Raw genomic sequence first — 22,161 nt, 5'->3', positions numbered from 1 at the left:
TCCCCTGTAAGAAGTGAAGTGTTGCATGAACTTCAACTTCAGAGAACTATATGATTTCATTATGTGAGTACCAGCATTTTGTACCCTAAAGCTGAAGGATTAGTATGGAGAACTGCAGTAGCTCTTGAACGTAACTTCCTGGGTACTCACCCTGCACAATGGCTTTGTTTCTGGCTGTAGCGCTGAAAGAAGACAATCCCAGTGAAGTACTGAGGAGAGACTTGTTCCTCGCTCCAAGAGCGACAACGGAAAGGCGCCTCTCCACGCCAGACGTGAAGGGGTATATCTTTTGGTCTCTTCCATTACTCCTTCAGCTCAAGGCGTCAGAAATATCGTCTGCCAATCAGCATTGCTCTTCTAAAACGGGAGAATGACGTTTCGTTTAAGGCGACCAATCTGGAAATCTGTAGTATTGGCGTTTGCTGTCTCCCTGTGAAAATCTCTGAAACTGTGTGCTATGTGTAAAGAATGCATAGGTTGGACGCTCCCACACAATGTAGCTGAATTTGCTTTTAAGCCGAACATGGGGTCAGTCCCCCTTTCACTCGGGCACGCGCTGTCTGCTCCACAGGCGGCCGAGGTTGACTCGTCCTCTCAAGGGACCGGCCTCCCAGTGTGTGGTCTGCCTCTCTCGAACTAAAAGCTCCTGTGACCGTCGTGTCTGGAATGTATGTGTGTACGCCAGCCTCGAGTATTTCAACCCCGGTGCGCACTTTTTATTTGCGTATCGTTTACATGAATTCAGACAACATTGACTTTATCTTATCGGGTTCGGGTTCGAATGAAGCGTCTTGATGTGCGGAATATGTTTGTGAGGGCGGAATATGTAAACAATGAAGGTCAGGAGACCACGACATCTTTCACTCACTCTGCACAATGGCTTTGTCTCTGGCTGTAGCACTGAAAGAATGCAATCACTGGGATCGAACTCTGTAAGAAGACTATAGAAGAAGCAGTGTCATGTTGCGAGTACGCAGAGAAGTTTAACTGCGAGCTGGAGCGATTGTGTGAACCTTCAGCCTTGCCTTCTTGTGCAGGAGCGTGAAGAACAGCCGGCAGTACCCGCGAGAGGACGCGGACCAGCGGCGCGTCTTCGTCGGCTACTCGGTGTTCGCGTGGTTCTTCCCACTGCTGTGCCTCGTCATCACACTGCTCGCAAACATCCGGCCCAGCGTACCGCCATCTTTCCTGAAGCCCAACCTCGGCACCAGCAGCTGCTGGTTCAGCAGTGAGTATACCACATACGCTAACCTATCTCACCCAGGCAATAACAATGACAACTCAAAAATGCCATACATGACAAAAATCTAAAGATTTTCACAAAACTTACATTGAAGAAGTATAGGCGTCCTTTGAATTTCAAGTAAGCAGTTTCCCTTGTAACCTATAAAACAGTAAAATGGACATGTAGTTCTCCTCTCGTAGAATGTCGAATGTTACCAGGTAATTATTAATTCTTTGAGTTGTTACTGTTCCTGATTTTTCTAAACTATTTTGTTTATTACGATCTTTAGTGTAACACTTCTGCCACTTTTTCACACTAAATAATTTTTTTTTACTTACTGTAATATGACATTCGAATCCCCTCCACGTAAAACTAAGTACTTCAGTTACAAACAATGAAAACCAATACGAAATTTCCAGAATGAGATTTTCACTCTGCAGCGGAGTGTGCGCTGATATGAAACTTCCTGGCAGATTAAAATTGTGTCCCGGACCGAGACTCGAACTCGGGACCTTTGCCTTTCGCGGGCAAGTGCTCTACCAACTGAGCTACCCAAGCACGACTCACGCCCCCGTCCGCACAGCATTACTGGCGGAAGTAAAGTTTTGAGGACGGGGCGTGAGTCGTGCTTGGGTAGCTCAGTTGGTAGAGCACTTGCCCGCGAAAGGCAAAGGTCCCGAGGAGTTCGAGTCTCGGTCCGGCACACAGTTTTAATCTGCCAATGCGAAATTGTTATATTAGAAAATACGAAAGGCCAAATTGTAACATATAAAAATTTATACAATTTAATAAGGAATATCAATTAGGTAAAATTTAAGGGACACAGTTTACGAAAACGGAATCATAAATGGGCTTCTATAACGTAGGAATAAGTTTTTCGTCGATAAAGGGACTCAATGTGAACGTCCTTTATAACAGAAATTTCCATTTATTTTCTTGTATGTTGCAGCTTACGAAATTTCGTAATATTTACAGCAGCTGTAATCGTCAAAACGGTGCCTGTTCCTTCAGACAACTACGCATACATGTCTGAAGGATGCTGCAATGGCCGGCCAGAGTAGCCGAGTGGTTCTAGGCGCTACAGTTTGGAACCACGCGACCGCTACGGTCGCAGGTTCGAATCCTGCCTCGGGAATGGATGTGTGTGTTGTCCTTACGTTAGTTAGGTTTAAGTACTAGTTCTGAGTTCTAGGGGACTGATAACCTCAGCAGTTAGGTCCATAGTGCTCAGAGCCATTGGATGCTGCAATGTAAGATACACTGTATAAACATTGACATTGTCATCAATTATATTAAAAATTACATTCAACTTATCCCACACATGAAAGGTTTGACAACTTAGAATGTGTCGCTCTTATTGAGTGTTCCATGCACACCTGCCAAAAATAAGTGACGCTGTTTTACCGCGGCGAAGCGTGATGTACGATGCGACAAAACTGACACAACTGCGCTGAAGTGGACAATTTTGGAGATAGAGATGGGACTTTTTTGTTCACACTGGGGCACTTGAAACGTATTTTTCAGTGACAAAAAGTAAAAATTGCAATTTCCTACTCTTGTCACTTTCTTTGCCGGCGTGCGATACGTTATTTTGATCTGTGGGCAAGCACAGCTAAATTTTCACATTTTGAATGAAATGACAGGCAGTGCCAATAAGGCTTTAATTCAAAGTCACGACCATTTGCGCATCAGTTGAAGACACATCCTCAGGTGATCTGTAAAAAACTTAAGAATTTTTCGTAAAATTTTTTTTCTTTATTGACAGTGGTCTGAAGAATATTTCGAAATAGTAATGCTCGAAAAGTAGTCAGAGGTTCTATTCCACAGTTCATGCGGAAAGATAATGCCTTAGAGCCACTCCAATCATTCACGTAAAGCTACAAAAACATAGCACAATAAGTGATCGTCCATAGTTGAAATTGATCTTGTTTAGGCGTGTTACTAGCCGATAGCTTTTTTGTCTGCATGGTCTGTATCCAGGTTTTATTTCTTTAGGCTCTACGCGATCACCTTCATTTTAATTCTGGACTACCGCCTTTGGTGCGCTATGGTTACAACTTGACGTGAACGATGGGGAGTGGCTGTAAGGCAGTTCCCTCTTCGCTATGAGTTGTTAATTAGAATCTCTGTGAATATTTCTCGGGTATTGCTATACCATATTATTTTTCAGTACCCCTTTATTCTTCAGTCCATTGTTGATAATTCTTTGCAAAATACTTTTTTCCCGTTGATTTTTGTACAGATCACTTACGGTTGTCTTCACCTAAAGCAAAACCAGTTGTGACTTTGAATAAAAATACTTTACACCCAGTGCGGATAATTTCATCCAAAATAACCTAATACACTGCTCAATATACTATCACTTGTAAAGGGAATTCAATAGTAAACATCACGTTACACTAGTATTATGCTTTCCCATTATAGAAGAATTACAAAAGTGTGTGTGTGTGTGTGTGTGTGTGTGTGTGTGTGTGTGTGTGTGTGTGTGTTATATCGTGCTGAATACAAGGTAAAAAGGCATCGTTTCATGAAGACTTGCAAATGATACACTAACGAGGAGAGGTGATGACGACAAAATCCTTTACAGACGAAGTAAACAGCAAAAGATCGTCCAATCCCATTTAAACTAACATGGCCAAATACACTGCCTGGTAGACATCTAAAGCATACAGAGGAAGAAACTAAAGAAACCTTCCCGGGTCGAGAGCGTATGTGATATTCCAGTGATCGCAATCTCGAGTCTCTTTTACAAACGACTAGGCAGTAGAAGCCCACTTGCCCAGTTGGAAGGGGTTTCAAAGCCGTTGCCTCCACTCATGAGGCAGGCTAGCCCACAACTGTTCTGATTGCTCCTTGATATACTGGACACTGGCATTGCGACAGGGTTTACATCCAAGCTGGTCCCATCCACGTTCTATCGGAGGCAGATCTGGCGATCTTTCTGCCCACAGGAAAACCACATGATACAGAAACGTGCCACGTGTGGACCACCATTGTTCTGTTAAAAAGTGGCAAAAACTTTCCTGTCACATGAGGACGCACGATGTCCGTGACGCATCATTGTGCCTTCGAAGTTTCCCCATTCCCTACCAACCTTGATCTGAGGTCATACCTGATGGTTCCCCACGCCATGACACCAGCAGTAACACAGCTATGCTTCTCCAAAACATTATAAAGTATGAGACCTCTTACCAGGTCGCCGCCATATTCTCCGAAGATGGTCACCAACGACAGTGCAGAACTGCGCTTCATCGCTGAACACAGTATGACGCCATTCGTCAACAGTCCCTGCTTCGCGATAACGGAACCACTTCAAATGTAGCCCTTTCTGTTCTGGCGTTACTGGCAACCCATCTGTGGGACGCTAATTCACTAGTTTCTGTACGTTTATCCTTCTGACTGAAGTTTGAAGGACTTCGGCTGTTCACTTATGTAAGAAAATGGAACAACCTTCATTCACCCATTCGGTGTTATTACAGTGAAGAGCCAAAGAATCTGGTACACCTGCCTAATATCGTGTAGGGCCCCCGCGAGCATGCAGAAGTTCCGAAGCACCACGTGGCATGGACTCGACTAATGTCTGAAGTAGTGCTGGAGGGAAATGACACAAAGAATCCTGCAGGGCTGCCTACAAATCCTTAGAGAGTAAGAGGAGTGGAGATCTCTTCCGAACACCACGTTGCAAGGCATCCCAGATATGCTGAATAATGTTCATGTCTGGGGAGACTGGTGGCCATTGGAAGTGTTCAAACTCAGAAGTGTGTTCCTGGAGCCACTCTACAATTCTGGACGTAGGGGATGTCACATTGTCGTGCTGGAATTGCCAAAGTCCGTCGGCATGTACAGTGTACATAAATGGATGCAGGTGATCAGACAGGATGTTTACGTACGTGTCACCTGTCAATCTAGATGTATCAAGAATTCCATATCACTCCAACAGCACACTCCACACCATTACAGAGCCTCCATCAGCTTGAACAGTGCCTTGCTTGATATTCAGGGTCCATGGATTCATGGGGTTCTCTCTATACCCGTACACTTCCACCCACTCGATACAATTTGAAACTAGATTCGTCCGACCAGACAACATGTTTCGTCATCAACAGTCCAATGTCGGTGTAGACAGGCCCAGGCGAGGAGTAAGCTTTGTGTCTTGCAATAATCAAGGGTACACGAGTGGGCCTTCGGCTCCGAAAACTCTTATCGATGTTCCGTTGAATGGTTCGCACGCTGACACTTGTTGATGGCCCAGCATTGAAATCTCCAGCAATTTTCGGAAGTGTTGCACTTCTGTCACATTGGAAGATTCTCTTAAGTCGTCGTTGGTTCCGCTCTTGCAGGATCTTTTTCTGGCCGCAGCGATTTCGGAGACTTGATGTTTTACCGGATTCCTGATACTCACTGTACACTCGTGAAATGGTCGTACGGGAAATCCCCACTTCATCGCTACTTCGGAGATGGTAACCTGCCATTGTAGCAGCAGTAACCGATCTAAGGACTGTCCCAGACTCTTGTTGTCTTATATAGGTGTTACCGACCGCAGCGCCGCATTCTGCCTGTTTTCATATCTCTGTATTTCAATACGCAAGTCTATACCAGTTTCTGTGGCGCTTCAGTGTATATAGCTACCAGTTTCGGTGATTCAGTACACCATCTTCAGACCTTAACTTTCGCTGAGGGAGTGAACACCAATCATATACATGATCCCATCAGTGGTCAACATCTATGAACTGGTTTTCAACAGTTATGTTGCATCTGCAACCAACTACCAACTGACACACTAGTCCGGCTGCTGTTAGCCTCAGACTCATTGTCAGGAATGACACAGAACGCTGGCGGTAGTGTATTACTTGTTCTGGGATGACAAGCGCAGATGGGAAGGGGTTACAATGTGCTTCTTTTGCACAATACGGAGATCCTCCCTTGAGACGTGGTCGACTGGAACCCTTGACGACCCCGACCCCGACCCCGACGACGACGACGACTGTGCCTGCCTTCACGTTCCCATACAGTCAAACCTTAAACCATTGTCACATCCGAATGCTCCACCTATCTGAATACAACACGATTCGACGGGCCAGCCAAATGGAGACCCACGATCAAGTACCCTTCAAACTGTCAGTATTGATAGCGGTGTCTCATACCAGTAGGCGGCGTCTGTGTCTCTCAGTGATCACTCGACATCTCATGCTGTTCACGACCCCTTGTCTACTCTAAGGGCCAGGTAACAAACCTAAAACACACTGGTGGCCGTTTTACGTGTCGTAATGAATTGCAACTTCAGTCATTTCCATACCCGCCAATGGTGTGTACGTGTACGGATTTACTTCGGCAGGCAACCATGTCTTCCGCACTCTTAATTTTTTGTCGGGCAGTGTAATATCTAGAACACAGCCAGGTCGGATTTCCTACGACCGCTAATCCCCTCTGTACTTTGTCATCGGTGATAACACCGCTATGGATGGCCTACCTGCATGTTATCGGTGTTTGAACACTACTTCAGCTGTGTATTCAGCCTTGTAGAGATAACTCGGCTCCAGAAAGGGCTGCTAACTCCCGCGGCTTGATAGGCTGAACGAAGAGCTTCCAGCAAATCATGCAAAGAACTTCTCATGCGTAGTCGCCATCATTAAAGATAGCCGTCCAGCTATCTGAACTGTAACCAGTTAAGGAACTTCTTTATCGGATGGAACCTTCTGCTGCTGTAATCACAAGTCTCTTTCAAAAATTACTTGAACTCAATCTACATCCTGCTTCAAAAGAAATCTTTATTCCATAGATCAAGCCTTCGAGTCAGAATTAATGAACAGAAATAGTGTATATAATTGTATTTATATTAAATTAAGAAACAAAGATTCATCAAGAAGACAATCTGACAGCCGGCCAGTGTGGCCGGGCGGTTCTAGGCGCTTCAGTCTGGAACCGCGTGACCGCTACGGTCGCAGGTTCGAATCCCGTCTCGGGCATGGATGTGTGTGATGATGTCCTTGGGTTAGGTTTAAGTAGTTCTAAGTTCTAGGCGACTGATGACCTCAGATGTTAAATCCCATAGTGCTCAGAACCATTTGAACCACTACCTGACAATAAAAGTGACGGCTGGTCCCGGCGGAGGTTCGAGTCCTCCCTCGGGCATGGGTGTGTGTGTTGGCCCTTAGGTTAATTTAGGTTAAGTAGCGTGTAAGCTGAGGGACTGATGACCTTAGAAGTTAAGTCCCATAAGATTAAAAAAAAAAAAGTGAAGAACACGGAGGACACTGTCGGATGTCAATGTAACGTCGTACAAGTACATATCATCGTCGCGTATGTAAATGATTATAAGCTGCAATTCTCCGTGACACGTAAAACGTCCGCCAGATGGCATTAACGGTGTTTAAAGTAGTTAAGTCCTGGTAGAGTGTAAAAAGAACGTGACCAGCGCTAAGTTTTGAAGGCTACAAAGGTGCTGCATACTAGTGTGAGACAGCGTTATTAGCACATACCAGTTTGAAAAGGCCTTCTTGTGGGTCTCAATTTGGTCAGCTAGTCACATACTGCAATATCATGATGCGTAGAGCTGTTACTCTGACGAGACGTCCGCAGCTCGTGGTCGTGCGGTAGCGTTCTCGCTTCACACGCCCGGGTTCCCGGGTTCGATTCCCGGCGGGGTCAGGGATTTTCTCTGCCTCGTGATGACTGGGTGTTGTGTGCTGTCCTTAGGTTAGTTAGGTTTAAGTAGTTCTAAGTTCTAGGGGACTGATGACAGTAGACGTGAGCCATTTGAACCATTTTTTTCTGACGAGACGCTGGCGCGCATGGTAACTTGAAGGAAGGCATACTCGTCTTCAAGGTTCTGGTCGACCACGTTGGACTATCATCAGAAGGGAGGTTTGTGTCATTTTGCGCCAAGCACGTCGTAACCCTTGTACATCTGAGCCTTCAATCAGTGTCACTCTGTACCAGTGGTCTGAGCCTAAGGGTGTGTGTAGGGAGGCGTTGACACAAGACAAACGGCTGTGTTTAGAGTGATTCTGTGATCGGAAAGCATGGACTGTTGATTAATGGCGTCGTATTGCATTCGGCGATGAAACGCGGATATGCACTATCCCCGATGTCCACAGTCGGCGACCCCATGTGGTGATGGTGGTGGGGGGGGGGGGGCGAAAATAAGTGGCCCGGAGAACAGTGTTCCAGGGTAAAAAGAAACACAGCAGAGGAAAAGAAATACAGTACTAACCTGACTATAGCAGATGTTGAAAGTGACCACCATTCGTCTCTTGGCACTTTCGGCGCCAGTCAGAAAGTTGCTGATTGCAGATCGAAGCTGGAATGCTGGAATTGCTGCAGTGTCATCCGAAATGGTCTGCTGCAGTTCTTGAAGACTGAAGTTTGTTGCGATGCTCCTTAGACTTGAGGGATCCCCACACAAAGTAATGGCACACCTACAGACCCGGTGGTCAGCTAGGTTGCAACCAGACTGACTTCTGCTGACAACTCTGTCAGGCGGAAAGATTGTGTGAGGATCGGTCAGCTGTATGAGCACTTGCTACATCGTGTTGGAAGTAACTGTAGGTCGTTTGCTCCTCCGTTAATTCTGCCCCAAGTCGTATCCACTCATCTGGTACACTTTCATTTGCCCTATCCTGTGTGGCCGTAGCTTTGGATGAGATCTTTAATTGTTTTGGAGAGCCACATCTGGGAGGGGGAGTCATCGGGAATGACTTCAGGTCTCGGCTGGTAGCGACTGAAGGAATTCGGACAGCTCACAGTGCATCACGGACATCCTGCGTCCCCATGTTACCCCTCATGCAACAGTATCATGGTGTAATGTTTCAACAGAACAGTGTTCGTCCACATATGCCACGTGTCTCTAATAACTCTGTGTATGATGATGTGGTACTCACAGCAAGATCCCCAGAACTGTCGCCAACTGAACAAGTTTGGAACCAGCTCTACCGTCAATCTCGTTCCAGTGTCAGTATCCGAGATATCAAACACCAGTTACAACATTTATGGGTTAGCTTGTTTCCAGAGAGGATACGACGACTTCGACATCCTTCCCAGCCACCTCAGTGCCTGCATCCAGGCCACAGCGGGTGCGACAACATACTGATACGTGGGCTCATAGTGCCAAGTTCTTTGTAAATTTGATACGATTTTGAACTCGCTAAAATATCACACACCCTCTCAACCCGTGAAGTTTCATTTCGTTTCCTCCTCCCGTTCTGGGTGCTTCACTTCTGTGTCAAGCAGTGCAGTAGGAACAAAGTCGGTGCTTTAACTAGCAGTATGTTGTTGCCTTAACAACGATGATAACACTCGCTGACGTTTCAATCATAACCACAACGAAAAGCAGGACTGAAGACCACTCAGGTCTCTTCCCAAATCAGAGCCGAAACAAATTAAACAAGAAACATTCAGTACTGTAACAGACTAACACAAATGCATGCATGCTTTATCATCCCTCTCGCGCAATTCGTTTCCGGTTTCTCTCTTTATCCTTCCCGTTCCGTGACAATCCTTCACATAGTCTTCTCATCTGTTGAGAATTCTTTACGTTTTCTTCCATTTCAGTGTCAGTTAGTTCAAATGCATAATTAAGTTAAATGCAATACTGTTTCTGAAAGGAGCATCATGAAGTGGATATGTCCGCGTGTTCATGTGTTTAGTAATCTTGTGACGTAAAAGAAACACGTCCATTATTTTTAATAAGACATTTCCTAACCAGTAGCCAAAACAAAAAAATAGGTTGAGCAGGACTTAGACCCGCTTTTTAGAGAAGATATTGCATAGCTAACTTCTCCTTTCTAAAATAATCAGAAGAGTGGAGAACATAATAAAAAGGAAAAACGGTGATGTACAGACACACTGGTGGAAAATGTAGGTCACTCCACGTCGTGTATCGAAAGATACACAAGTGACAAGCTGGCCATTCAGTTGTTTCATACTTCTTGGTTCTCAGCTCCGCTGTAGTGACACCAGTTCTGGTAATTTGCTGCAGTGATCAGAATTTTAAGAAACCGTTCCACCTCGCAGAATTACGCCAAAATCAATCTGACTAAATGATACGTCAACCATATGCCTGAGGATACAACTTCGGCTCAGACAATGCGTGTTAATATTTTCAACGTGAAAGCAAATTCAGGCACATATAGCTTCCACGTAAAAGCTCCTTGCAAGATTTCTTTTCTCCCCAATACCTATCAGAGCGTCGTCAGTACACAGTGCCAACGTGACTAGGACGTGCGCTATTACGAAAGTGGGCTTACTTTTCCATGCTAGTAAGAGGAAATGGGATACTTACATAAAACCCGTATAGGCAACGTTTCAGACGATATTTCTGTTCAATGTTCCAGGTAAGGACGCAGAGCTGAACTATTTCTACGGACCAATCGGCTTCCTGTTCATGATGAACATCGGCATGTTCGCGCTGAGCATATACAGGATATGCACGTACCCACCAGTCTTCAGAAACAGGTCGCCCACAGAGAGGTGAGTATCTTTCAGAGGCATCCACATTTTAAATATTTGTCGTGAATGCAGCTAGACTGGATACATAGTTTGAACTCCCTCGTATATATACCTCGTTTTTGGATCTTGCTTCTATGAGTTAATCGTATGGCTTTGAGGTTTTTTCTGTTGTAGTATGACATCTATATGCAGCTAACGCGGAAGCATTACAGAATAACGCAGACATCTGCGTCAGTTGTGTTAACGTTCTGTATGGTAATGACTGCTATCAAATTAATATTTCAATATGCAAAGAATAAGATCTGTAATATTCGCTACTGTCTTGTATGACCATAGTTATGTACAGCTATTGTGTCGAGTGTCATAATAGCAGAGTGTCTTTGGCATACCACCTCTGCTGAACACAAAAGTGCAAGAACAGGACTCCAGACTTTGTCGCCAACAGTCGCGACCACTGGTTCAATAACAGGTTTTACTCGTATTTAGCGGTCTGGATTCGTAAAGTCTCTGTTTTGAAATACAAACAATATATCCTAAGATTGATCCTCATTACAAAGTAATTCATAAATTTAGGAGCGAAGCATTTAGTTGAATATATCACTTGGCATGTTCGCACAAGGAATATGGTGCACCAGTTCAGTACCGTAAAAACAGCGTCAGTATAGAGTGGGATTTCTATGGAGCTGTACGTCAAAAGTACACACAGCGATATGCTATAGTGACAGAGATTGTGTAGGAAAGCTCCATAGGAAGTGAATGGCACAGTTGATATTTGCACATAAGGGTGCTAAAGAAAAAGGTGCAGAGCGGGCTACAAACCGAGCCAGCAGAAACATTGCTTCCTACAGCGTTTCATTAGTGGGCTTGCAGGATGAACCATACATTCGGTATCAGCATAAGGATATTGTTAGCGGTTGAGACTCAGTTAGACACACTGGCGGGAGAATTGTAGTCGGATCCCATGACCTGTTCGCTCAAATGTCAATTACAACAGTGATCTGCAAGTAAGGAGACGGCGCATAATGTATTCTGCACAGAGGGGAGACAGAATATTTCGCTCTCCCTCCCCCCTCCTACTAAGAGGGTAAAATAGTGCGGGAAAGGTTTTTGGAAACAAATAATTATTAAAGACTTACTACGGCATTTTTAAAGCTACATCTATGGAAATTGGAAATTAGTATTTGACTTCTCGGTCATAAATAAAAAAAATGCGTCTAAGTTTTTGGAAATTCAACCCCCTAAAGGAGTTAAACAGGGGATGAAAAGTTTTATGAAATTATTCATCATGAAAACTTTTTTAAAATTAAATATTCGAAAATTTTTATTTGGCATCTGTTACAAATAAAAAAAGTTTTTCTCTGTTTCGGAAATTGAGCTCCCAAGGGGATGAAATACGGGATGAAAACTTTAGGTAAATATTCGGCAGCATTTAAAGAATGTTAAATCCATAGTGTATGAATCTACGGAAATAGCATCACAGTAACGCAAAAGGTGTCATTAACGAAAACTTTGGACTGCAGATACCAGGATTGCTTTTTAGTCAGAAGTATATTCGCAAAAACCGTGCTTTAGAAGCCTTGATTAGAGTGAAGATTTTAGAATGTGTTGCAATTTGTGAACTAAATCAGTCACCACGACAAACTGACTTTGTCAGAATTCCATATAAAAAAATAGCTCATTAATACATAAATTTTTCAGTAGGTCTAATATACAGGGTGTTTCAAAAATGACCGGTATATTTGAAACGGCAATAAAAACTAAACGAGCAGCGATAGAAATACACCGTTTGTTGCAATAAGCTTGGGACAACAGTACATTTTCAGGCGGACAAACTTTCGAAATTACAGTAGTTACAATTTTCAACAACAGATGGCGCTGCAAGTGATGTGGAAGATATAGAAGACAACGCAGTCTGTGGGTGCGCCATTCTGTACGTAGTCTTTCTGCTGTAAGCGTGTGCTGTTCACAACGTGCAAGTGTGCTGTAGCCAACATGATTTATTCCTTAGAACAGAGGATTTTTCTGGTGTTGGAATTCCACCGCCTAGAACACAGTGTTGTTGCAACAAGACGAAGTTTTCAACGGAGGTTTAATGTAACCAAAGGACCGAAAAGCGATACAATAAAGGATCTGTTTGAAAAATTTCAACGGACTGGGAACGTGACGGATGAACGTGCTGGAAAGGTAGGGCGACCGCGTACGGCAACCACAGAGGGCAAAGCGCAGCTAGTGCAGCAGGTGATCCAACAGCGGCCTCGGGTTTCCGTTCGCCGTGTTGCAGCTGCGGTCCAAATGACGCCAACGTCCACGTATCGTCTCATGCGCCAGAGTTTACACCTCTATCCATACAAAATTCAAACGCGGCAACCCCTCAGCGCCGCTACCATTGCTGCACGAGAGACATTCGCTAACGATATAGTGCACAGGATTGATGACGGCGATATGCATGTGGGCAGCATTTGGTTTACTGACGAAGCTTATTTTTACCTGGACGGCTTCGTCAATAAACAGAACTGGCGCATATGGGGAACTGAAAAGCCCCATGTTGCAGTCCCATCGTCCCTGCATCCTCAAAAAGTACTGGTCTCGGCCGCCATTTCTTCCAAAGGAATCATTGGCCCATTTTTCAGATCCGAAACGATTACTGCATCACGCTATCTGGACATTCTTCGTGAATTTGTGGCTGTACAAACTGCCTTAGACGACACTGCGAATACCTCGTGGTTTATGCAAGATGGTGCCCGGCCACATCGCACGGCCGACGTCTTTAATTTCCTGAATGAATATTTCGATGATCGTGTGATTGCTTTGGGCTATCCGAAACATACAGGAGGCGGCGTGGATTGGCCTCCCTATTCGCCAGACATGAACCCCTGTGACTTCTTTCTGTGGGGACACTTGAAAGACCAGTTGTACCGCCAGAATCCAGAAACAATTGAACAGCTGAAGCAGTACATCTCATCTGCATGTGAAGCCATTCCGCCAGACACGTTGTCAAAGGTTTCGGGTAATTTCATTCAGAGACTACGCCATATTATTGCTACGCATGGTGGATATGTGGAAAATATCGTACTATAGAGTTTCCCAGACCGCAGCGCCATCTGTTGTTGAAAATTGTAACTACTGTAATTTCGAAAGTTTGTCTGCCTGAAAATGTACTGTTGTCCCAAGCATATTGCAACAAACGGTGTATTTCTATCGCTGCTCGTTTAGTTTTTATTGCCGTTTCAAATATACCGGTCATTTTTGAAACACCCTGTATGTTTATAAAATCGCATTTTTTACCAGAACTCAGGAACTTTCAGAGGGTATTTTGGTATAGCTGTCCCCCACTCTCCGACGAATCGTTGCAGAGTAATAATATAATTACGATTTATTCGGATTGTTATCGCAATCACCCTTGTTTCTGTGAAAATATCTTCACAACAGAGAAAAAGGCCGTAATACGCAATCACCAGAACGTAACACCAGACACACAGTAATGCAACAACCGTCCAGCAGATGCAAAATTACTGTGACGTGGTTGTCGTTAAGTGCGGCAACAGCTCAACATAATCGTCCTCTCTCTTCCATAGCATTCAATGAACCAACACAGGCGGTACATATCGGCCAACGCATAATCAGTAAACCTATACAAGGTAGTGCTGTGTGTCACCGCCAACGCACAGGTAATACTGCCGGGAAGCAAATCCCTAGACAAAACCGAGCCGTGCTGAATGAAAACTTGAGGGCAACGCGAACCGTGAGAGGATGCCCTTGACCGTGCGGCTACCCCATGCGGTTCTGCTAATTGTAACTTGAAGTGAAATAAATGAATCGTAGTAGTTCGTACTGTAACTTTGACCTATCAAGCGAAACTGAATATCATTTGTCAGTTTCATATAACTTGGTAGCTCTGGGACAAAATTACTCTCTAATTGACATATTCAAGATCTACTTACATACTCCGCAAGCCACAGTGCGGCGCGTGGCGGAGCATACCCTGTACCTTTCCCGTTCCACTCACAAACAGAGCGAGGGAAAAAACAACTGCCGGCTGGTGTGGCCGAGCGGTTCTAGGCGCTACAGTCTGGAACCGCGCGACCGCTACGGTCGTAGATTCGAATCCTGCCTCGGGCATGGATGTGTGTGATGTCCTTAGGTTAGTTAGGTTTAAGTAGTTCTAAGTTCTAGGGGACTCATGACCTCAGTAGTTAAGTCACATAGTGCTCACAGCCATTTTTGAAAAACAACTCGGTATATGCGTCTGTATGAGCCCTAATTTCTCACATCTTATCTTCGTGGTTCTTAGGCGTGGTGTATCTTGACGGCTGTAGAATCGCTCGACAGTCAGCTTAAAAAGCCAGTTTCTAAAATTTTCTCAGTAGTGTTCCTCGAAAGGAACATCGCGTTCGCTCCAAAGATTCCCATTTTAGTTGCTGAAGCATTTCCGCAACACCTACGTGTTGTTCGGACCTACCAGTAAAAAATCTAGCAGCCCGCCTCTAATTTTTTAGATTTCCAGAAGGCTTTCGAGACCGTTCCTCACAAGCGTCTTCTAACCAAACTGCGTGCCTACGGAGTATCGCCTCAGTTGTGCGACTGGATTCGTGATTTCCTGTCAGAATGGTCACAGTTCGTAGTAATAGACGGAAAGTCATCGAGTAAAATAAAATTAATATCCGGCGTTCCCCAAGGAAGTGTTATAGGCCCTCTGTTGTTCCTGATCCATATTAACGACATAGGAGACAATATGAGTAGCCGTCTTAGATTGTTTGCAGATGATGTTGTCATTTACCGTCTTGCAAAGTCATGAGATGATCAAAACGACTTGCAAAATTATTTAGATATCTATATGGTGCGAAAAGTGGCAATTGACCTTGAATAAAGAAAAGTGTGAGGTTATTCACATGAGTACTAAAAGAAATCAGCTAAATTTCGATTACGCGATAAGTCACAAATCTGAAGGCTGTACATTCAGCTAAATACTTAGGGATTACAATTACAAATAACCTAAATTGGAACGATCACATAGATAATATTGTGGGAAGAGCGAACCAAAGACTGCGATTCATTGGCAGAACACTTAGAAGGTGCAACTGGTCTACTAAAGACTGCTTACACCACGCTTATCCGCCCTATTCTGGAGTACTGCTGTGCGGTGTGGGATCCGTATCAGGTGGGACTGACGGATGACATCGAAAAGTACAAAGAAGGGCAGCTCGTTTTGTATTATCGCGAAATAGGGGAGACAGTGCCACAGACATGATGCGTGAATTGGAGTGGCAATCATTAAAACAAAGGTGTTTTTCGTTGCGGCGGGATCTTCTCATGAAATTTCAATCACCGGTTTTCTCTTCCTATTGCGAAAACATTCTGTTTCCACCCACCTACACAGGGAGAAATGATCATCACGATAAAATGAGAGAAGTCAGGACTCGCACAGAAAAATTTAAGTGCTCGTTTTTCCCGCGTGCCGTTCGAGAGTGGAACGGTAGAGACACATGTTGAAGGTGGTTCATTGAACCCTCTGTCAGGCACTTTATTGTGGATAGCAGAGTAATCACATAAATGTAGATGCCCTCCTCCAATCCGACCTGTCCCGGATCCGAAACACCCGAGCAGTACTCAAGAATAGATCACAATATCATCCTATTTGTGGTATTCTTTACAGATGAGTAACACTTTCCTAGAACTCTCTCAATAAACTGAAGTCGACTATTGCCTTCTCTACCACAGTTCTCACATACTCGTTCTATTCCTTATAGCTTTGCAACGCTATGCCCAGACATTTAAACGACGTGACTGTTCAAGCAGGGCGCTACTAACGCTGTATCAGAACAATACGGGTTTGTTGTTCCTATTCATCCGCATTAACCCACATTTTTCTATATTTAGAGCTAGCTGCCATTCATCACACGAACTAGAAATGTTGTGAGTAAGTCGACTTGTATCTTCCTACGGTCACTCAACTTGGACGCCTTACCGGCCGGCCGGAGTGGCCGTGCGGTTCTAGGCGCTACAGTCTGGAGCCGCGTGACCGCTACGGTCGCAGGTTCGAATCCTGCCTCGGGCATGGATGTGTGTGATGTCCTTAGGTTAGTTAGGTTTAAGTAGTTCTAAGTTCTAGGGGATTGATGACCACAGCAGTTAAGTCCCATAGTGCTCAGAGCCATTTGAACCATTTGCCACGCCTTACCGTACACCACGGCATCATCAGCAAATAACAGCAGACTGTTGCCCACCCTGTCCGCTAAATCATTTATGTATGAACAGAAAAACAGCGGTTCTGTCACACTACCCTACGGCACTGCTGACGATATCCCTGTCTTTGATGGACAGTCCCTGTCGGGGACAACATACTGGGTTCTATTCCTTAACCTTCGAGCCACTCAGATATCTGTTAACCTATTCCATAGTTCGTACCTTCTTAAACAGCCTGCAATGGGGCAGTGTCAAATGCTTTCCCGAAATCTAGAAATATGGCATCTACCCGTTGTCCTTCAGTCATAGTTCGCAGTATATTACGTGAGAGAAGTACGAGCTGAGTTTTACACAGGCGATGCTTTCTAAAAACATCCCGATTCGTGGACATAAGCTTTTCGACCTCAAGAAAATTTATTATATTCGGAATGAGAATTGTTAAAGGATTCCGCAAAAACAGAAGTTACTGATATTACCCTGCTCTTTCTTCCAGTCCCTTGTGAGTTTGCGTTGGTCGAGAGATTCACTATAAATGCAAGGGATTTATTCGTGGACTTACTATTGGGAATAATGGCGACATAGATAAAGTAACACTGAACAGGAGGCCAGCATGTGTGTAAAGCCACACTGGTGTCCAAAATTAAAGCAACAAACTATTTCCCCGTCCTGTGTCTAATTCACGATATAATCACACAAACCGTAAAGTGGTGCCGTTACGGTCGTGTTCTGCACGGAAGACGGCTTTCCGATAAACGGACGGCCGTCAGCAATGACGTCAGGGCACCTATCAAGCGGGGTAGTGTTTGCAGAGTAGTCCCACATCCACTGTGTACAGTCACAGACGGTGCAGTGTGGCACAGAGAAGACCACTACACACTCTGCTGTGGAGGGCCATAGAAAGAATGGAAGCAGGAGAGTCCCAAACTGATGTCGACCGAGGGCTTAATGTGAATCGACCTGTTGTTTCTCGTGTGAGGAGACAGTTTAGAGAGACCGAAACTGTATTCCGGAGACCAGGACACGGCCGACCACCGTTATTTGGTTGTAAGTGCACGACAGTACCGGCTTAGTACTGCACTGCAATTGGCATCTGATCTCGCAGCATCTCCTGGACGTGTTGCATCGGGGAAAACGGTGTACAGAATGATTCAACAGAGTGCCCTTTATTGTTGGAAACCTGCTGTATGTTTGCCTCTGGCGTGTATTCACAGAAGGGGACGTCTAGCGTGGAGCTGTCAACATGCCACCTGGGCGGTCGAACGGTGGGCAAATGTTGTTTTTATAGATGAGTCCCGATTTAGTCTGGACAGTGATTCTCGACGGATTCGCATCTGGAGGGCACGTGGAACACGATTTCGGGACCCAAACGTTGTGGAAAGAGACCGAATCGAGGAGTATCCCTAATGGTGTGGACAGGGATTATATTGACCACTTCGAGCACGTCTCCATGAAATTGTACGGGTGAATCAGCAAGATTTAACTGTTGTCAGGTACCATGAGGGGATCCTACGATCTCATGCGCGGTTGTTGGGAGATGCTGCAAGTCCAGACTTCTTATTGATGGAAGCTAATGCTCGACCTCATAGAGTATAGGTGGTTGTTTTTTTGGAAACGGAAGATATTGCACTCATGGCGTGGCCTGCTCGCTCTCCCGATTTGAATCCCGTAGAGCATGTCTGGGATGCACTAGGGAGACAGGTTGAATCACCTTAGCCTCCACCAACAACTCTCAAAGACTTGTGAGCAGCTCTGCAGGAGGAATGGGAGTTATTGCCGCAACGTGAGATTGATGACATCATTCACAGCATGTGCCGTCGTTCTCAGGCTTGTAATGGTGCCAGAGGTGCTCACACTCAATACTGAGTACATTAACCAGTTGTCAGAATGTGCGTGAAAATCTGTTGTTGGAAAAACAGTGTCTAGTGTTATGCATGTGGCAGTTGATTACGTTCTACTGGGTGAAAAGTATTTAAACCGACAAACTCTGGGAGGTAGTAGGGGACATCAAAACAAATATTTTTCCCAAGTATCATTTTTTCCTGTGAGGAGTATTAAAACCGGTAGAGGACGATTCTGGGGATCAAGCAGGCCATTGTACTGGACCACCTCTGACAATCCACGTTTCTGGGAAGCGTCGGTCCAGCAATCAACGTACACGACGACTAAAATGTGCCGGTGCTCCGTCATGTTGCAACCACATACGTTGTCTTGTAGGGAGTGGGACATCTTCCAGCAATTCTGGCAATGCTCTGGCGAGAAAATTGTAGTAGTGCCTGCCATTTAATGGCCTAGGTAGCAGATACGGCGCAATTAAATAGTCCACAACAACACCGACCCACACATTAACGAAGAACCGCACTTGATGAGCGCTAGTAACTGTGGCATATGGGTTATCCTCACTCCAAACATGCGAATTGTGCATGTTGAAGACTCCATCACGCCCGAACGTTGCTTCATCGGTAAACACAGAGGATGGAAATGTAGGATGCATTTCACACTGTTCCAGGTGCCACTGTGAAAACTGTGCTCTGGGTGGATAATTAACTGGTTCCAGGTTGTGTACACACTGTAAGTGAAATGGACGTAACAATTGCTCTCGAAAGACTGTTCTTACATTCGTCTGATTTGTCCCCATGTTATGTGCCATTGCACGAATGCTGATTGAAGGATCCCGCTCCACATGCTGCAAGATAGCTTCCTCAAATTGCAGCTTTCTTGCCGCGTGACGGCGTTCCTGTCCAGGTAATCTGCTAAATGACCCAGTCCCACGCAGACGTTAGTACACAGCAACAAAGGTCGTATGATGCGGGATACGGCGATTAGGATACTGTTGTTGATAAACTCGCTGTGCAGCTCGTCCATTGTGGTGCGCTACGTAGTACGAACCAACCATATCAGTGTACTCACTCCAGGTGTATCGCTCCATTAGTAAAGAGAGAGAATGCACTAGTACACTCGTGGACAGCAGTTGCCTACAACTGAAGAGCGTAATACGGGCTCCACCGGTTTAAATAATCCTCAGAGGAAAAAATGACATTAGGGAAAAATATTTGTTTTGATGTCCCCTACAACCTCCCAGAGTTTGTCGGTTTAAATACTTCTCACCCTGTATATCCTTCACATTTTTTCCACTTTACTATCGCCTGTTTATACTGTTTTGTGGCAAAATAAGCGCACCGTTGCAAAATTTCCTTTTGTTGCTTCAATTTTGGAGGACGTATCTGTGGCAGGGTGCGCATGATCTTGACGCTGTTCGTGTCGATGGGCATCAGCTGGACGATGGAGCTGGTGTCGTGGGCGCTGGGCGGCCCCGTGTACGCGTGGGCGCTGCCGGACCTCATAAACATCCTGCAGGGAGTCATCCTCTTCGTCATCTTCGTGCTGGAGCCCAGCGTCAAGCAGATCGTCTTCGCTGGCGCCGGCGCCGGCGGCGACGTCTCCAACGGCCGGCCGCTCGTGCCTCGCTCGCTAGACTCGTCGCGGCTGCAGCCCGTCTGAGGGGAATCCCCGTGGGCAGCCGCCTATTCTACTCTACTCTCCCCTCTCCACGACACGACGACCGTCGTGGTTGGCTGGTGGACTACCTGTTCCCATTTCCAGCTGGAAGAGCTTCGTGTGGTTTCATCTGCGCTGCTAGGACAGCTACATCGATAGCTCGATCTACAAACTGTTACCTTGCAAAAGTATTCATCTCATGTAGTCACATTTATCTTCAAGAGACGGTTTCAAGGAGATCATATTCACTTCGACAAACTGGTGTTCCATTCTGTTCCGTGTTATTTTGAAGTTCCATTTCAAGGCGTAGGAAGTTAGACCTACTTTCTAACTATTCTAGAAGTGTACGTATATAAACAGAGCGGCCACAGGAACAAGTCATTTATGTTTCAAATTTTGACAGGGTTTTGCACTTCCTTCGGAATATGTGTAGTGGGCTTTAAGTTCGAGAACCTGAAGTGCGTAGAACAGATTACTGTCTTCAAGACAGTGCTATTCACCTAGGGTTACGTTGCCAAAGAAGTCTCCAATTATTTGGAAGCTATATTTGCTAGTGACAACAAGAATGCATTTCTGAAATGATATTGTGCTATAAAATACACACACACACACTTTCAGATTGTAGTTAGTGTGTGTTTGCGCGCGCGCGCGCGCGCGCGTGTGTGTGTGTGTGTGTGTGTGTGTGTGTGTGTGTGTGTGTGTGTGTGTGTGTGTGTGTGTGTGTGTGTGTGTGTGTGTCTAGGATTTATTAATTTATTTTTCAATAAATGTTCGAAGGTCATGCCTCGTGTCTGGTGTAGAACAGTGTGGTGGTTGTTTCTCTGTACCTGTCGTTCCACGTTACTGCAACCGTGAGAATACAAATACCAGAAGCACGTAGCATAAAACTGGTCTTGTCTCAGGAAGTCCTTCCTTAAATGCACCGGTGGTACGAAATCTATGATGATGTGCGCACCAGTTACTATGTGTCAACAGCATAAATACAATTATTGCTAGGTTTTCTCTTCAATACAAATCACACCCCAGTGAAGAGAGCATTGTACGTTGCTTCGCTAGACTTAAGTTACTTGTAATGTACGTGTCTAAAACAGGTTTCCACGATTTGTGAGCCATAACATCTTGACACTATTCTCACACATGACTGAGTATATACATATGTAATTTATAGAAAATAAAGCAGAATGCCAAATCAGACTTCTCATGAAGTTAAAATACTTTTGTAAATTATTTGTTTGTATGTGTCTACAAGTTAGTGGTACGTATCATATTACTTTCTAAAATTTACAAACATTTAGTGAAACAATTCCAAAACTGAATCATATTTGCTAAGCCACTATCTACATATGTTACTGCAGGAGTTAGTTCCTTTTTGTAAATATTTTATACAGTTAACTCAAATTTGTTACAATGTACATTTTATAAACAAGATATATTCCAAAACACTTCCAAAAGAATCCTCTCAACGTTATTTCTCCTACGTCGTTCCTACGTTTGTCCGCTGGAAAAAAAAGAGCACAGCTGTTACATTATCCACAAGCTGCAGAAGAAATAAATGTGGAAAACATATCAACAAACTCAGCGCTATGCCGTGACGATAAGATTTAATTAGTCTCAAACATGACATTAGAGGTAAGTAATAAGCGTAGAATAGACTTTTGCGGGGAGAATGAGGTTCAAATTTTATGAGTCGCCGGATACCACTTCTTAAGAAACTTCGTAACCCATTCCATGCAAATAGCTGAAAATGGTGAAAGAATGCTGCAGAGTCAGTTCAGGTTCCGAAGCGTACGAAATACAAATATAAGACGTTA

General features: G+C 44.7%; 1 protein-coding gene and 1 non-coding gene across 3 annotated transcripts in view; one reads left to right on the top strand and one right to left on the bottom strand.

The window, feature by feature from the left end:
- LOC126458545 (G-protein coupled receptor Mth2-like) overlaps positions 1 to 21,678 on the top strand; it is a 131,018-nt gene extending 109,340 nt beyond the window's left edge. For both annotated transcript variants that reach the window (XM_050095673.1, XM_050095665.1), the window contains exons 5-7: positions 1,038 to 1,228; positions 10,558 to 10,693; positions 20,086 to 21,678. In XM_050095673.1, the coding sequence (XP_049951630.1) occupies positions 1,038 to 1,228; positions 10,558 to 10,693; positions 20,086 to 20,353 (595 nt within the window). In that variant the 3' untranslated portion in view covers positions 20,354 to 21,678. The remainder of the gene's footprint in view (positions 1 to 1,037; positions 1,229 to 10,557; positions 10,694 to 20,085) is intronic.
- Trnas-cga (transfer RNA serine (anticodon CGA)) lies at positions 1,709 to 1,783 on the bottom strand. The gene has a single exon. It is a non-coding gene; the product is annotated as a tRNA-Ser (tRNA).
- Positions 21,679 to 22,161: the final 483 nt, after the last annotated feature.

The sequence above is a fragment of the Schistocerca serialis genome, chromosome 1 (assembly GCF_023864345.2).
Source record: "Schistocerca serialis cubense isolate TAMUIC-IGC-003099 chromosome 1, iqSchSeri2.2, whole genome shotgun sequence".
Taxonomy (NCBI): Eukaryota; Metazoa; Arthropoda; class Insecta; order Orthoptera; family Acrididae; genus Schistocerca; species Schistocerca serialis.
This window is presented reverse-complemented; position numbering and strand designations above follow the sequence as displayed.